General features: G+C 42.3%; 1 protein-coding gene across 1 annotated transcript; it reads left to right on the top strand.

Moving 5' to 3' along the window:
* The first annotated feature begins 9,039 nt into the window (after positions 1-9,039).
* Positions 9,040-15,724, top strand: TRIML1 (tripartite motif family like 1). Its single transcript, XM_005893371.2, has 6 exons — positions 9,040-9,465; positions 9,903-9,998; positions 11,002-11,232; positions 12,936-12,958; positions 13,141-13,238; positions 15,174-15,724. Exons 1-6 carry the CDS (start codon positions 9,040-9,042, stop codon positions 15,722-15,724), a joined length of 1,425 nt encoding a protein of 474 aa, XP_005893433.2.
* The last annotated feature ends 2,059 nt before the right edge of the window (positions 15,725-17,783 follow it).

Genomic DNA, 17,783 nt, shown 5'->3' with positions numbered 1-17,783 from the left:
TTATTCCTTCAGGACAGCCCAGCAGTGGACCCAACAGAGGGACTCAACAAAAGGTCAGCTGAATAAATGAGACTTGAAAAGTCTAAAAAGAAAAAACTGAGGTCAAAAACTTTCTAAGAAACCAAGGAAAAATTCGAACTCCATACTGATTCCAAATTCCTGTTGCTGCTGCTGCTAAGTCGCATCAGTCATGTCCAACTCTGTGCAACCCCATGGACTGTAGCCCACCAGGCTCCTCTGTCCATGGAATTCTCCAGGCAAGAATACTGGAGTGGGTTGCCATTTCCTTCTCCAGGGGATCTTTCTGACCCAGGGGTCGAATCTGGGTCTCCTGCTTTGCATGCAGATTCTTTACCAACTGAGCTACTAGGGAAGCCCCACAATATAAGTTACAGGTGTACAATATAAGGATTCATGATTTTTAAAGGTTATATTCCATTTATAGTTATTATAAAATATTGGCTTTAATTGCCATTCTTACCCCATTAAGTTGTGTGGGACTTCAATTCCTCTACCCAGAATGTTCTTCTCAGAATGTTACTCTCCATTCACATTCCTGCTGGTAATTCTTGTTTCTAAGACAAGGAGGTAGACGTATGATTTTGGCAAAAGGCAGGGTGAAAACATGACCAAGGAACCAGTCTGCATTGCGGTGGAACCCAGTCCTAGGGAGTAGTTTTTTTCACTAAAGTCCTGCTTCTCAAGTTTCACTGCTTATTAGAGTCTTCTGGAGAGCTCTAACAATTGTGATGCCTAAAGCTGTGGCTTCCAAACTTTACAGTTCATCCGTGTCAAGAGGAGATATTGTTAAAACAGGGATTGCTAGGCTCCACCCTAGAGGTTTTCATTCAGTAAGTCTGGGGTGGTGCTCAAGAATTTATGTTTTCAACAAGTTCAACATGATGTTGAGAAGTACTGTACCAGTTAGGGCACTGTTGTTCAGTTCCTAACTCATGTCTGACTCTTTGTGACCCTCTTCTCTTTTTGCCTCCAATTTTTCCCCGCATCAGGGTCTTTCTCAATGAGTTGGCTCTTTGCATCAGGTGGCCAAAGTATTGGAGCTTCAACTTCAAGTATCAGTCCTTCCAATGAATAATCAGGGTTGATTTCCTTTAGGACTGACTGGTTGGATCTCTTTGCAGTCCCAGGGACTCTCAAGAGTCTTCTCCAGCACCATAATTGGAAAGCATCAGTTCTTCATTGCTCAGCCTTCTTTATGGTTCAACTCTCACATCCGTGCATGACTGCAGGAAAAACTATAGGTTGACTGAACGGACTTTGTCGGTAAAGTGATGTCTCTGATTTTAATACACTGTCTAGGTTTGTCATAACTTTCCTTCGAAGAAGCAAACATATTTTAATTTTATGTCTAAACCAAGTCAATCAGAACCTCTGGAGGTAATCTATAGGCTACAGGTTTTGTGTAACTCACCAGGTGAATATATACAATTAAGTTTGAGAACGACGACTCTAATAAGATACTGAAAGGATTTAAAAAGAAACATTTTGGAGCATGTATATGGTCGCATATATGAAACCTCAATGACCTAGCCTAACCTGTGACCATGAACCATGCTTTGTGTCCCCAGCTGCTTTGCCAGGAAAGATTCGATCTTTTGGGGATGCTCCTCCACAAGCATTTCTAAAAGTCTTTTTTTGTTTGTTTTTTAACCTTCCCTTTAACAGCTCCTTAAGGGTGCTTAGCACTTAGTTCTTATACTTGCAGCAATTTTCGCCAAGCACACTTAAACACAGTACCTGATTATTGTCATGAATTACTATAATTCATGAATTCCCAGCTATGCCTAAGACCTCCAACTCTAGGATTCTCCCAACTATAATTCATGCCCTAGCCCAACAGGTATTTTCTTAGATCTTTGCACCTCAATATCCAAGAAAGGGCAAGGGTGGTGAGGAAAAGTGTCATTTTGTTTTTCTCAAGAGATTCCACTTGCTCTCTTAAGCTATGTCATAAGCTTAACCTCTTAGGAACTTAACCTCTGTGGCTGCAATCAATAAACATGGGCGGAGCGCCACCTGGCAGTATCTAGCACCAATTACCATTGGATAGTTGGAGGGGGAGACACCCCATTGACCTTCAGTGTTTGATTTGACCGGATCTTTGCACAACCAACAAACCTGCTTTTGGTCACAGTTGTATACTCCTCGAGTTTAAAGTTTGTGGCTCATTCAATCCTGTGGAAATGGAAGTACAGCTCTGTGGGTAGTAGCATGGACTCTGGAGTAAGGCAACAGGGATGCCCTAGTACCTTGGGTTTGATCCCTGGGTTGAGAAGATCCCCTGGAGAAGGAAATGGCAACCCACTCCAGTATTCTTGCCTGGGAAATCCCATGGACAGAGGAGCCTGGTGGGCTATAGTCCATGGGGTTGCAAAAGAGTCAGACACAACTTCTCAACTAAACAACAACTGGAGTTAGGCCACCTTGAATATCTAGGGCAAGGTTCACAAGCAAGGTTTGTTTTCTCATCTGTAAGTGGGACTAGAACTAAAATATACCTCCTCCCATCACTTCATGGGAAATAGATGGGGAAACAGTGGAAACGGTGTCAGACTTTATTTTTGGGGGCTCCAAAATCACTGCAGATGGTGATTGCAGCCATGAAATTAAAAGACGCTACTCCCTGGAAAAAAAGTTATGACCAACCTAGATAGCATATTCCAAAGCAGAGACATTACTTTGCCAACTAAGGTCCGTCTAGTCAGGGCTATGGTTTTTCCAGTGGTCATGTATGGATGTGAGAGTTGGACTGTGAAGAAGGCTGAGCGCTGAAGAATTGATGCTTTTGAACTGTGGTGTTGGAGAAGACTCTTGTGAGTCCCTTGGACCTCAAGGACATCCAACCAGTCCATTCTGAAGGAGATGAGCCCTGGGATTTCTTTGGAAGGAATGATGCTAAAGCTGAAACTCCAGTACTTTGGCCACCTCATGCGAAGAGTTGACTCGTTGGAAAAGACTCTGATGCTGGGAAGGATTGGGGGCAGGAGGAGAAGGGGACGACAGAGGATGAGATGGCTGGATGGCATCACTGACTCGATGGACGTGAGTCTGAGTGAACTCCGGGAGTTGGTAATGGACAGGGAGGCATGGCGTGCTGCAATTCATGGGGTCGCAAAGAATCGGACATGACTGAGTGACTGAACTGAACTGAACTGAACTGAGGGCCACTGGGAGCATTAAGTAAAAATATAAAAAGTGTTGAGAAGGAATCCCTGGTAGTCCAGGGATTAAGACTCTGTGTTCCCACTGTGAAGTATTAGTTGCTCAATTGTGTAACAGGAGGGAAAGGGACAGGGCTTCAGTTGGTAGAGAATCTGCCTGCAATGCAAGAGACCTGGGTTCCATCCCTGGGTTGGGAAGATCCCCTGGAGAAGGAAATGGCAACACAATCCAGTATTCTTGCCTGGGAAATCCCATGGACAGAGGAGCCTGGCAGGCTACAGTCCATGGGGTCGCAAGACACAACTTAGCGACTAAATCACCACCAGCACCACAACTTTTGAAAGAATGACATAGCCCAAGGACACAATAAAACTGATTAGAATCAAATGGGACCAAGATGGCAGACAAGACTAGACCTTAATCCTCAATCAACAAAGCAAAATGATGCACCCAGAGATCCCATGACAGTTCTAGGCACTGTTAAAAGACCAAGGAGTGGGCGGTGGCCCAAATCCTGGAAATCTCCAAAATAGTTGGAATAATCCTCCCCCTATAAAAACAAATCACACCAAATTTCACAGTGCATTCACCCTCTGCAATGGCCCACACTCTGTCTGTGGAATGTGTTTCTCTCTGTATCTGAATAAATCCAGTTCTCACATTTTACTTTGTCTCTCACTGAATTCTTTCTGTGATGAGACATCAACAACCTGAGCTTCATTAGGTCCTGAAACCAGGTACTGCGGGTTTTGGCTGGGCTCAAGTCCCAGCCACGTGGGTACAAGTCTCAAACAGGGTTTTGGCTGGGCTTGAGTCCCAGCCGTGTGGTGTTAAGTCCCAAACTGGGTTTTGGCTGGGTTTGAGTTCCAAACTGAGGTAAACGGTTTCATCTGTGAGTGCTGTATGTTCTCAGTTGCTCAGCTGTATCTGACTCTTTGCAACCCCATGGACTGTAGCCCGCCAGGCTCCTCTGTCCATCGAATTCTCCAGGCAAGAATACTGGAGTGAGTTGCCATTTCCTTCTCCAGGGGATCTTCCCGACCCATGAATCTCACTTCAATCTCCCACATTACAGGCAGATGTTTTTACTGTCCGAGCCACCAGGGAAGCCCCATTGTGAAGGAGTGGAGTTTCATCCCTGGTTTGGGAACTACGATCCCTCAAGCTGTACACGTGGCCACAAACAACAACAAAAAAAATGGATAGAGAGAGAATGGTGTTTGGCAAAGAGCCAAAGTTCTCATTTTATACTAGCTACTCTCATTCTTTTTCCCCTAAAGATAACTGTTTTTTTGGTGTGAGAATCTTAGGAATAAACGTTAATAATTCCTTGAGAAAAGCAGACCTTCCCATTAAAAAGATGAGGAAGCAACATATACACACAAAAGCATCTGTTTCCTTACCTATAAAATACATGTCTATGTGAGATAATTGTTTTTCTAATTTACTGGGTATAGTACACCTGGAACATAAAGATGTTTAATAATTCCTGGAGGATTAAGTGATAGGCATCTCCTAAAGAGTGTCACATGATAAAAGCAAGACACAAAACTAGCGACCTTGGGGAGGGAGGTGGAAGGGACGTTCAGGAGGGAGTGGACATATGTATACCTATGGCTGATTCATGTTGCTGTTCGGCAGAAACCAACACAATACTGTTAAAGCAATTATCCTTCAATTAAAAATAAATAAATTAAAAAAAAACTAGTTACTTTTGCATTCTCTTTTTTCAATCTAGCATTATCCTTTACCAATATTAAATCCTGTTTGCATGGTACTCAAAATTATTTATCTGTAATAATCTCAAATCCCATCCTCCCCATTAAAAAAGGGGAAAGAGAGGGGATATATATGTGTACTTATGGCTGATTCATGTCGTTATACAGCAGAAACAGACACATCATTGTAAAGCAATTATCCTCCAATGAAAAATGAATTTTAAAGAATAATTAAAAAAAAAAAGATTGGAACCGAAAAAACAAATAAAATGGAGAGGGAAGTTAAACTATAACTCCTTTTTCTTAATAGTCCAACCTAAATTTAGACTATGTCTTTTTATCCTTATTTTTCACTATTTGTTCAAACTGCTTTTTAAAAATTTTCCTGCTCAGGCTTCCTAACTCAGATGTTTTTCTTCTTTTCCTTGGCTTCCCTTTTTATCTCTTTAGAAGATAAAGTACATAAAGCATTCAGCACGAAGCCCGGAACAAGTACATTTTCAACAGTTGACTTTTCTTAACGTAAAGGGATGAACAAATAAAGGGTTTATTCTCCAGAAAAACAAACAAAACACCTCAGCCTAAATTCTCACATAAGACATATAAATTGTCAGAGCTCTGGAGGGCAACTCTCAGCCTCCGACCTTGGTAACTCAGCAGGAGCTGCTGGGTTACAACTTTGAACGGAGTGTGAATTTTTAGCACTAGCTCCCTCCCCTCTGATCTGCCCTCCAGGTGTAGTGGGTAGAAACAACAGGCTACCTAGAAAGAATAACAAAGGCGAATATTTACAAGCCGAACAGGGTCTTTTAATATGTCTTAGATAAAGAGAATGTTACAATCTATATTTTTTGTTATGATAATACCTTGACCCACTGTCAGATCATGTATTTTATTCTTCAAATATCCCCACAGCTTTCTCACTTCTAAATAGTAGCTTATTCCTTTATTTGAAATGTGCCTAAGCCGTTAGTTTAAAGGTCCAGGTCAAATGAAGTTTTCCCTGGTTTTTCATCAAGAAGGAAATATTTCTTCTACAAAAATGCCAAAGCAGTCAAGAAATTTAAATTCTACCACTTTTTTTTTTTTTTTAGGCTCTTTTTACATGCCTTACAAGATCTTCTGGGATCAGGGGCTGAATCTTCAACGTTGGCAGTGTCAGCGTGGAGTCCTAACCACTGGACCACCTGGGAACTCTTAGCCCTCCCTGTGTCTTTGAGTTCCTTTTTTCTGTGTGTTTCACACCTAGCTGCAAGTGGGTGATAGTTGTGACTGTGGACCTCTTGAATTACCTCTTGGATACCTCTGCAGGAGGAGACAGGCCAGAGAAGCAGCTGTTTGAGTTGTTAATCTCAGAAATCCTGTCTGGCTGTACAGGGCTCGGAGGGTTGGTATAATGGGTTTTGGGAAGGCTGGCCCACTCTATAAACTTCATCTTGAATTAAATCTAATCAAGGTGTTCAGACAGAAGGTAAAGAAGTCTGCTTTCCCAATAGTGAGTGTGTAGCCATTGATTGCAGATGCTTATCACAGGATCACACCATAATGAGAGCTCTCTAATTTCCTTCTGAAAGACACTTGAGCCAGTAAGTAAGTGGGACTTCCCTAGCAGTCCAGTGGTTAAGACCCAGCATTGCCAATGCAGGTAGCTTGGGTTCAATCACTGGACTGGGAACTAATATTCTATGTGCTACAAGGCGTGGCCAAAATAAATAGAAATTATTTTTTAAAAGAAGACAATAAGCAAGTTGCAGCATAGTGTAGACAGAAAAGAATGACAGGCAGGAGGGAGACCCAGCTTCCTAGCCCAGGCTTGACTCCTACACTAAGTATTCAGGGAACTAACACAATTTATTAGTCTCCATTTCTTCATAATCTTTAGAAGGTGGTTGGACTGTATGACCTCTTGGCTTCCAGTTAGACAGAAGATTGTGATTCTACAACAATATGGTTCCCCTACCTATTCATCTGAAACTTATTTACAGGGAAACTGAGTCCTTGCTATGAGCAAAAGGTTCTTTTAGTCAGTGATGAATAAGATATGGTTATTGTGTTGAGTTATGGAAGGGGTTTATTTGGAAGAGGGAAGTGGGATGAAACAGATCAGTGTGAGTCGACTCAGAACACGAGAGTCCCCTCATTCCAAACTGGAATACGGGCTCTGTGATGAAGGGCTTATTCTAATAATTCTGGTCAGTGTGAAAGACTCTGAGTTTGTGTGGGAAATTAACACATCAACTGTACATGGTAACATAAATCCTTTTCCCAGAGATGGCAATTCATGGCAGTGTAGTTTTTATCTCATGTATGTGTGTGTTTGCAAGACCCTTACTCAAAACTAATTTCTAACAATATTTTGAAGCTGTGCCCCTAATTTCTAGCCTATAAGAAATCTGAACACTAGAGATTTCATGACTCCAAACTTTGGTATAACTCTTTGCTCTGGTGCTTCTTTTTGCTAGCATAAATTCTCACTCCAGTCATTCCCATATGACATATGATTAAAACATTAATGACTTTAGAAAAATGAGTTTTGACTAGGAGGATGGAAGGCGGAGGCAGAATCATTTCAGGCTTGAAAACGTCTTTTGACAAAAGTTCAGGATAAGGAAACATTTAACATCTTGTTGGAGATGATTGGGAAAGAAGAATCAGTTGGGAGCATGAATGTCAGAAAGAAATTATTAGGATAACATGAGTATGGAGAACCATGAAAGGTTGCCAAGTTGGAGAGTGAGAAGAGAAAAATAGAAATAAAGTATGATGAACATGATGGGGGTATAGAGCTGGTTAGACTCTGAGGAAGAGCTTTTAAGATTCCACTTCCTGGTATGCAGGGAGTGGAGGACGTGCCATGACAAGACTCGATTCTTCTGAACATATGACAGCAAATGTATAGGATTCAGCACTAATTTCAGAGGTGGTTGTACACAGTCTGCAAATCGAACATTTAGTTTTTTCATCAGTATAAAAATAACATCTACATACTTAATTTCTGTCCAGTAAGAAGTGATGAGGTTTAAGAAGGTCTAGTTTAAAAATTTTCAAAGGGTGAAAAGAAATGGGCAAAATTATGTTTATCCTGAAATACAATTTCTTTCCATCCACTCCACAGTGTCATGGCTCCCCGTGGCAACTTCCAACAACAAAGATGTTCTTGGTGCTTTCTGTGGTGGCAGAGAGGTGAGTATCATAGTCTGTAGGGCAGAGCAATACATGTAACTCTAGTAATCCATTGTACATCAAAAGTCAGGGAATGCTTCAGTGGCATTAGTCTCAGTTGGGGGAATGAATAAAATTAAATCAAAGGACACAGTACCTGATAAAGGAGCGAAAAGCTTGTAGGCTTTGGGCAAAGAAAGAAAAGGCCGTAAAGAGAGAGGAATGTATACTATAGTTTTCTTCCTTCAGCGTCTCAACTAGATTCCATTAGTGGGAAGGTCTGGCTGAGACTCCAATTCCGATATTATCAGAGATCGTTATAATTTAAATCTCTGTACTGGTTTATACCAAATTACCCAACCCTCCGGAGAAGGCAATGGCACCCCACTCCAGTACTCTTGCCTGGAGAGTCCCATGGATGGAGGAGCCTGGTGGGCTGCAGTCCATGGGGTCGCTAGGAGTTGGACATGACTGAGCGACTTCGCTTTCACTTTTCACTTTCATGCATTGGAGAAGGAAATGGCAACCCACTCCAGAGTTCTTGCCTGGAGAATCCCAGGGACGGGGGAGCCTGGTGGCTGCCGTCTATGGGGTCACACAGAGTCGGACACGACTAAAGTGACTTAGCATAGCATACCCAACCCTCCAGCCTAAAACCAATGTGTCTCAGTGGTTTGATGGTACTATTTATACATAGTAATCAACTCTTGAAATGACAACTCTTAGCAGCAAGTATCTTCAGAATCCAGCATGTGGCTTGCATGACATTCCTTAAAAGTTTGGGGTTGATGATGAACCCAGCACACAGGAGTTCCAAATTAAGTCATAATTGGCTTTGTGTCAATGGGTGAAATTAGTCACAGAGAGGAGTAAGAATTTTGTGTAATAACAACATAGCAAATGATTACCCACTTGTTACTCGAAACAATAGACTCTGGGGGAGCATTTTCAAATCCCAGAATAGAGACTTGCTGAGATGTCCTTCTTTGAGAAAATGTCTACAGCAGATCTGATGGAGAATCTCAGGGAGGAGCTGACCTGTTTCATCTGCTTGGACTATTTCACCAGCCCAGTGACCACTGAGTGTGGGCACAGCTTTTGTCTAGTGTGTCTCCTGAGAAGCTGGGAGGAACATAACACCCCCTTGTCATGTCCTGAGTGCTGGAGGACCTTGGAGATCCCGCATTTCCAGCCCAATGAGCGTCTGGGGAGGCTGGCTGGCATCGGCAAGCAGCTCAGATCCCAGGTCCTGCAGAGTGAGGGCAACCAGGGCAGCTACGAGAGGATGCTGGCTGCCACCAGGATGTTGTCTGACGAGGAGCCGGGGGGCCACAACTTCTTAACCCAAGGCCACGGAGTAAACAGAATGAATCTCTCCAGTGAGGCTGAGGAACATCACAAAGTAAGATGGGAGGCTCGATATGAATTTCAGAACACAAATCAGATTCTATCGCATAAGGTGATGTTAGTTGCTCAGTTACGTCCGACTCTTTGCCCACCAGGTTCCTCTGTCCATGGGATTCTCCAGGCAAGAATACCGGAGTGGGTTGCCATGCCCTTCTCCAGGGGATCTTCCTGACCCAAGGATCAAACCCGGATCTCCCACCTTGCAGGCAGATTCTTTACTGTCTGAACCACCAAGGAAGCCCCAGCTGCCATAATATTTTCTATGGGTGACAGTCATGGGTGTTAATCTCCAGGCACCATATCACAAATCTGGGCATGGATCCTTTTTCCCCTTTTGATCTAAAGTCTCAGTCATCTTGTTAGTGGTCCTCAAGACCCCTTCATGACCTGGTGCTCTGCTCATTTACCACAAAGAGTTTGTTTCTATTGCAGGAGAAACTCCAGGAAATACTAGACATTTTGTGTAAAAAGAGAAAGGAAACAGAGGTTATATTAAACCATGAGAAGGAGAGAGTGATATTGTGTAAGGTCAGTATCTGTTTTACTTTTCCATTTTGTATGTGATTCTACAAGGGGGCCTAGAGGGATGCTTCATGGAGCATGAGAAGAAAATGACAGAACTTACCATCTCCAGTGCTGCAGTGTGGAGTATCCTTGCTCTGGGCTGCCTACCTCTGTTTGTCCATCTGAAGACTCAGCTCAATTCTCCCATCGCCTGGCTGGCTTATTTTTCCCTTCTTTGTACCTATACCACATGGTGGCTACCTATATTTCTGCTCTGATTATAATTGTGAAATATATGTTATAGATATATCATATAGAATGGAAACTGATTGAAAAAAAGAATATCTCAAATGATTTAGGGGAAAAAGGGCAGATAAAAAAGAAACAAAGAGGAAGGAAAATTGAAGCAAAATACGGTGTGGATTGGTACACCTGAACAAGAGCTCGAGGTTAGCTGCAGACTAGAATTTAAGCTGTATAGCAAAAAGCAGAACTAAATGTCTAATTAGATTTTTTAAAAGCATGTTTTTGATTATCTCAATAACCTCTGACTTCTTACATGGGAGCATTGGTGATGTTCATTTCTATTCCTAGTATGTGATCCATTGTCTACTTTCATTGACTAAATGTTGAATAAATTAATGCACGCTTCCCCCACCTTAATTTTTGTCCTAACTTTATTTTGCTTTACTTTTAAAAAATAATAGTACTCATCACCACCTATCATAATTTGCTTGTTTATTTTTTGTTGCTTCCACTAGAATGACAATCTCCTAGGAGTAGAATTTTTGATTTTTTTTTTTTTTACTACTCTAAGCTACAACACACAGCTCCTAAAATATCAAACTATCCACCTAGCTAGTCAACAGAATGTATGTGTCAGGTTTCAAGAATTGTCACAGTGAAACTCTAGGACTTTGTAAGAGTTAAAAATCTACTTAAGTGATTCTGTGACTAACTTTATTGTCCGTGTGTGTGTGTGTGTGTGTGTGTGTGCGCGCGTGTGTGCATGCTGGTGTGACGTCAGGAAGAGACAAAGACCTGTAAGCAGGTTGTCCTGTCAGAATATGCAAAAATGCACCAGTTCCTGAAGGAGGAGGAGCAGCTGCAGCTGCAGCTGCTGGAAATGGAGGAACGAGAGAACCTGAAGAAACTGCGGGACAATGAGATCAGGCTGACCCAGCAGATGCGAAGCCTGAGCAAAATGATGGAACAGATAGAGTCCACGTGTCAGAACTCGATTATAGAGTCTTTCGAGGTAAGAACATTGGAGAAACGAATGAAGAAAAAAACCCTTATGTCATCTATCATATTTCAAGTTGCACAGAATAAAGTTTTCTTTATTTACTTGAAAAATTAAGTTCTGGCCCCCCAAGAAAACTTTCTTAAAGAATGACTGTTCTCTGTATAGTGTAAATAAAATTTTGAAGAGGAAAAGGTAAAAAAAGAAAAGAGGAATGTCCATCCAAACAAGTCAAATTATGACTCCAATTTTTTTGTGTACCTGCCTTATTGCAATCTCAGCTTTGCCAAATATTTTATATTTAATGAACATTGTGTACTGGGCACTTTAAATTACATCTTCAAAAAGACCCGATGAGGTTAAATACTATTATTTAACTATTATGATATTTAACTATTATGATATAACTATTATTTAACTATTATGATATTTAACTATTATGATATTTACTATAGGTGATTGGTAGTGATAAAATGGGTTGAAGTGAAGTGAAGTTGCTCAGTCGTGTCCGACTCTTTGTGACCCCATGGACTGTAGCCCACCAGGCTTCTCCGTCCATGGGATTCTCCAGGCAAGAATACTGGAGTGGGTTACCGTTTCCTTCTCCAGGGGATCTTCCCAACCCAGGGTTCAAACTCGGGTCTCCCACATTGGAGGCAGACGCTTTAACCTCTGAGCCACCAGGGAAGCCCTAAAACGGGTTAATGGAGGCAGTTATTTTGTTTTCTTTTAACTTTTTATTTCATATTGGAGTATAGCCCATTAACAATGTTATGATAGTTTCAGGTGAACAGCAAAGGGACTCAGCCATCCATATACATGTATCCATTCTCCCCAAAACTCGACTTTCATCCAGGTAATAGTGGCAGTTATTTAGTAGTTCAGATAATTTGCCTGTCAAATAGCTAGTAGGTGATAGAACCCATGTATTTGTGTACTGAGTCCACATTCCTCACCATCTTTCCTCTACTAACTTTCTAGGGTACTATTGAGTTCTTTGGGACCTTTCTAAACATAAGCTGTGTTCCAGTTTCCTGTTTCCGGCTTCAAATCACTTTCCTAGACTAGCTCCCCAGAATGCTGCTATTTAATTTATTGCCTTCCCAATAAGCCAGTTCAGGCTTTCTAGGTGGCACTGCTGGTAAAAAAACCTGCCTGCCAATGCAGAAGACCTAAGAGACCTGGGTTCCATCCCTGGGTCAGGAAGATCCCCTGGAGGACAGCACAGCAACCCACTCCAGTATTCTTGCCTGGAGAATCCCATGGACAGAGGAGCCTGGTGGGCTACAGTCCATGGGGTCGCTAAGAGTCGGACACGACTGAAGTGAGACTTAGCACGTACAATAACCCAGTCTAACCATACACAGGCTTAGTTTCACCTCTCACAAAGCTACTTCCCTTTGCTTATTTCTACCTCCCAGAGACATCATTAGATAATAAGGCCAATAGTTTAACTCCTTTCTCAGCCAAGTTCTGTTGACAAAGGATGGTATGAGAAAAAGAGATCTTTAGTTATTGTGAGAAACATTTCACATTCACAAGCACTCATCCTAGAAGAAGTTCGAGACTTTTTTCTGCCACACGATCTCCCATTCAAAGTATTCTTGAGCCATGGGAAGGGGACTCTATGAAATCTGCAAAGGACTGTATTCAAAATGGACTGTCTTTGCTAGTGCTCAGAGTGCAGAAAACTAACTTTCTTTCTTTTATACCCTTAGGATGTGAGAGGAATACTGGAAAGGTAGGTTTTTCTTCTGTGTTCAGTCGTGTAAGGAGTGGGGTGATGGTGCTGATACAATAGGTTTTCAGAGAGGGGATGAAAGTGTCCATGCTGTTGGGGTAGAAAGGGCTGGATTCTCACGTTGGAGCAGGTCATGCGGTCTGTGCGGAGGAGACCAAGTGACCGTCTCTGCCCTCCTGTAGGAGCGAGCCCCTCTTGCTTCAGTGTCCGGAGGCCATCAGCACGGAACTGACTCTGTGCCACATCACAGGAATGAGGGAGATGCTAAGAAAATTCAGCAGTAAGTCAGCATGATTTGTCAACCCTCTAGGGGCTTTCAGAGTTGATGGGTGCAGGGTGGGCACAGACCATCTCTGCTGGAATGGGCAGAAGCACTGAGACTTGACTGATGTTTGATCTGACTTTGTTTTCTGTCTGAGTCCTGCTCCTTCCTCTGTTTGCATGGTCCTGTTTTGTCCATCCCATCGCCTTGTACATGCACACACACAGACCTCCTCAGGGGGTTCTGCGTTGCTCCCTCTGTTCTTGTGAGGATAAAAGCTGATCTAAACTCTTAAATCTCAGTGAGGGAACATTCAAAGAACTATCCTTTTAGAATGCTCCAAATATTTACACTGGCTAAGACTTAGAGAGGTGAGCACTAGGTTTCACCTTTTATCTTGTTGACAATCTGACCTTCAGAGAAAGGCCTAATGGATGCTGGACTCAACAGATATTTGAGAAGTGCCTACTATGTGCTATAGTAGGGACTGTGCTCTTAGGTTCTGTGGTGCAAAGTGGTAAAGAACCCACATGCCAATGCATAAGAGAGACATAAGAGGCACGGGTTTGATCCCTGGGTCAGGAAGATCCGCTGGAGGAGGGCATGGCAACCCAGTCCAGTATTCTTGCCTGGAGAATCCCATGGATAGAGGAGCCTGGCAGGCTACGGTACATAGGGTTGCACAGAGTCAGACACAACTGATGCGACTTAGCACACATGCAGCACGCATGCACATATTTACAATGATGAATGAGACACACTTACTTCTGCTTTTGTAGATCTTACAGTGAGATTGAGGAGACTGATGTTAATCAAACAGATAGTGATGATTGGGATTTGATCTACAAAGAAAAGTATAAAATGATATGATGGGGGTGCCTGATCTTGTCTGGATAATCAATGATAGTTACTCCCAGGAGGCTGGGAGAGGTGGTCTCTCACGGGGTTCAAAACGAGTTTCATCGAATGATCATTGGCAGTTGCACTATATCTGTGCTCAGTCAGGTCCGACTCTTTGTGACCCCATGGACTGTAGCCCACCAGGCTCCTCTGTCCATGGGATTCCTCAGGCAAGAATACTGAAGTGGGTTGCCATTGCCTACTCCAGGCGAATCTTCCAGATCCAGAGATCCAACCTGTGACTCTTGTGTCTCCTACATGAGCAGGCAGATTCTTTACCACTAGCGCCATCTGGGGAGCCCTAACTCATAGGAAGTTATTAATACATTTAAGCTTGAGATAATGAAAAATGCGGATTAGGAATTGCTATTCAAACACTCGGCAACTTTGTAATCTTGGCCCAGTTTCCTAACCTCTACGAACCTCAGTATTTTTTTCTTTTATAAAAATGGAAAGAAGATAATAATATTTGCCATGATTAAATGAGATAATGTACAGAAAATGCCTGGCACCAAGTAGTTAAGTAACCGATAACTTTTTCTCCCACTCAAACTCAAGAACCATAACCAACCCTGGCTAAAACAAATACAAATGACAAAATATATGACCTGTGTGGATAAACAGCTCTTAGTTCTACAAGTGTCTTTTAAACAGAACCACTTCCACTCCATTATCAGAGATCTAGTATCATTCTCCACATGATTTATTGGTTTCCTTTTAGAGATCCACTCTCTATGTTTTGTGATACAGTAAAAGAAGGGTCTCAGAGACACTGTTCCAATCAGGACAAAAATCCCCACCACCGTCACCTAAATTAAATTTTAAACAATAGGACTAGGGGCTTCCCTTGTGATCCAGTGGTTAAGACTCCATGCTTCTATTGCAGGGGTTATGGGTTCTGTCCCTGGTAGGGGAACTAAGATCCTGCATGCTGAGTGGCTCAGTCAAAAAAAAAAAAAAAGGACTAGATACTAAGACCTTAATTTAAATTCCACATACGTAAGAGAGTTTTCTAGAATGCAAATGGGGATTCATTCTTTTCTCCTTTTGCAGCGGATATAACCCTAGATCCAGCCACAGCCAATGCCTACCTAGTCTTGTCTGAGGATCTGAAAAGTGTGAAACATGGAGGAATCCGACAGCAGTTGCCTGACAACCCTGAAAGATTTGACCAGTCTGCCACGGTGCTGGGCACTCAGGTCTTCACCTGCGGGAGACACTACTGGGAGGTGGAAGTAGGCAACAAGACGGAGTGGGAGGTGGGCATCTGTAAGGACTCAGTGAGCAGGAAGGGGAATCTCCCCAAGCCTCCTGGGGACCTCTTCTCACTTATAGGCTTAAAGATTGGCGATGATTATAGTCTTTGGGTCTCATCACCTTTGAAAGGCCAACACGTCAGAGAGCCAGTGCATAAGGTTGGCATCTTCTTAGACTATGAGTCCGGACATATAGCGTTCTACAATGTGACAGACGAGTCCCTCATCTACAGCTTCCCTCCAGCCTCTTTCCAAGAGGCTCTCAGGCCCATCTTCTCCCCTTGTCTCCCAAACGAAGGGACCAACACAGGCCCTCTTGTCATCTGCTCGCTGAATCACCACGTCTGAGGGAGACGCCCTCAGCCTTCTCGGAGAGTGAGGTCTAAGACCAACTGTAACTATTCATTAGGATGATTAATGCATTGATAGTATTAACATCAGGTGATCTGAAAGAAAGCACCGCCCCGCCTCCCACAACCCTCAAGAGTTTCCATTGTCTTGAGCCCCCACTGAACAGCCAAATTGGACAATCAACTTCTAACACCAATAGGAGAAAGCTGACTTTATCCTGTGTCTTGAATCAAATTCACTATCTAGACTGCCCCCTATATGTGCTGATCACTGAAAATGTAAAGATAGAACTAGTTCCTAGTAACCTGAATCCCATTGTCATAGGCCAGGTTTATAAATCTATGTCATTTTTTTCAAGTGTATTTATTTATTTGACTCTAAAAAGCTCTACTATTTGCATGTGTCTGTCTTTTGTGTAAAGCTCTGTGTGCCAGGGCAAACCTAACTCCTCCAGGGGGCTGGAGGCATGGGTTCTCCTTATTGTTCATGACTCGGCCTTCTCTGAAAAAGTGCTTTTCTTCCCATCCTGTGGGGCCTGAAGAGTTGGTCCTCAGGAAGAGTTATGTGTTCAGAATGCTACAAAGATATGTGTGAATATCATCGTGGCATTCACATTACCATATTCACAAGATCATGGAGCCTTCTGTTGTTTGTTAATATATTCAAAGGTGACAGAGCAAAGTATTTAGTCGATACATATATCAAGGCTGTGGGTGCTGAGTGATTTTTTGAGTTTTGTGTGTTAGTTGCTCAGTCGTGTCTGGCTCTTTGTGACCCCACAAACTGTGGCCTCCAGGTTCCTCTGTCCATGGTATTTCCCAGGCAAGAATACTGGAATGAGCTGCCATTTCCTTCTGCAGGGGATCTTCCTGACCCAGGGATCGGACACAGTCTTCTGCATTGCAGGCTGATTCTTTACCTTTTGAGTTTTATATTAGGTTATTTTCTGAGCTTTTGCTATTTTCTATAAGCAGAAGATTTTTCATCTCTGAAAGACCAAATCAAGCTTTTTCTTTATCCCAACATGCCAGGGTGTAGGAAGAGGATAGTGACTGAGCAGAATCTCTTTTGTCTTGTCTCACTCAGGCTCCACATTCTTAGTGCTCTGTCCCTAAGGTTTTTTTTTTCTTCCTTGCTCCCATTGCAGGATGTCACCTATCACAGAGGGCACACCTTCATCCACTCTTCCCACTCAGATAAGTTTGTGTCAGTATTTTTAGTCTTTGACAAGAAAACACATGGATCTAACCTATGAATGACTGCAAATTATTAAGAAAAAGTTTCTCACAAATTTTAATTTCTAAATTAGAGAATAAATGAGGAAAGTTTGATAATGGGACCTCTTAATCAGCATAGAAAGTCATAGAAGGAGGTCAATAAGTAACTGGGCTTATTTTGGGGGTCTCTGTTCACCCTTCTCTTTAATCTAGATCTCTTTGGTCATTCAACCTTATACATCTTAATCCTGTGCCCTCAAAGGCAGGGAGCAGATATGAACTAGACTATGAATCCCAGATACTGTCCTCTTCTGCTCTTTGTGTTCCCTATTTGCATTTTCACCCTGACATCAGGTATACTCAGAGGATTGTGGAAAGGTGAACCAGTCACATCTGTTTTAGATAATCCGTGGCTATATTTCTCTCTTTCTTTTTTTGACTGCACCTTGAGGCACGTGGAACTTCCCTGACGAGGGATCGAACCTGTGCCTCCTGCTGTGGAGGCACAGAGTCTTAACCACTGGGCTGAGAGGGAAGTCTTTCTATTTCTTATTTTATTAAATTTTATTTCTTGATTTGTTCTCTCAAAAAGCTAAGAAGCAAAATATAAACAGACACCAAGCATATGTGGAGTATGTCATCTTCAATTACAAAAAATTGAATTTTTAAATATTTGGATAAATGAATGTAAAAGTAATACATTTTAATTTAGTGCACATTACACTTAATTGTAGAATAATCTTGGCAATGGCCTTTTTATTTATTTTTTCTCTATGTCCCAGAGGGGTTGATATTGCCAAGGAAACCAGCCTTTTTTTTTTTTCCTCTCCTCTGAGAAA

This window comes from Bos mutus, chromosome 27 (assembly GCF_027580195.1).
Source record: "Bos mutus isolate GX-2022 chromosome 27, NWIPB_WYAK_1.1, whole genome shotgun sequence".
Taxonomy (NCBI): domain Eukaryota; kingdom Metazoa; phylum Chordata; class Mammalia; order Artiodactyla; family Bovidae; genus Bos; species Bos mutus.
This window is presented reverse-complemented; position numbering and strand designations above follow the sequence as displayed.

Coding starts and splice junctions, on each gene's coding strand:
- TRIML1 (XM_005893371.2), top strand. CDS start 9,040: ATGTCCTTCTTTGAGAAAATGTCTACAGCAGATCTGATGGAGAATCTC. Junction 9,466..9,902: donor AGGCTGAGGAACATCACAAA/GTAAGATGGGAG, acceptor TTTCTATTGCAG/GAGAAACTCCAGGAAATACT. Junction 13,239..15,173: donor GATGCTAAGAAAATTCAGCA/GTAAGTCAGCAT, acceptor CTCCTTTTGCAG/CGGATATAACCCTAGATCCA.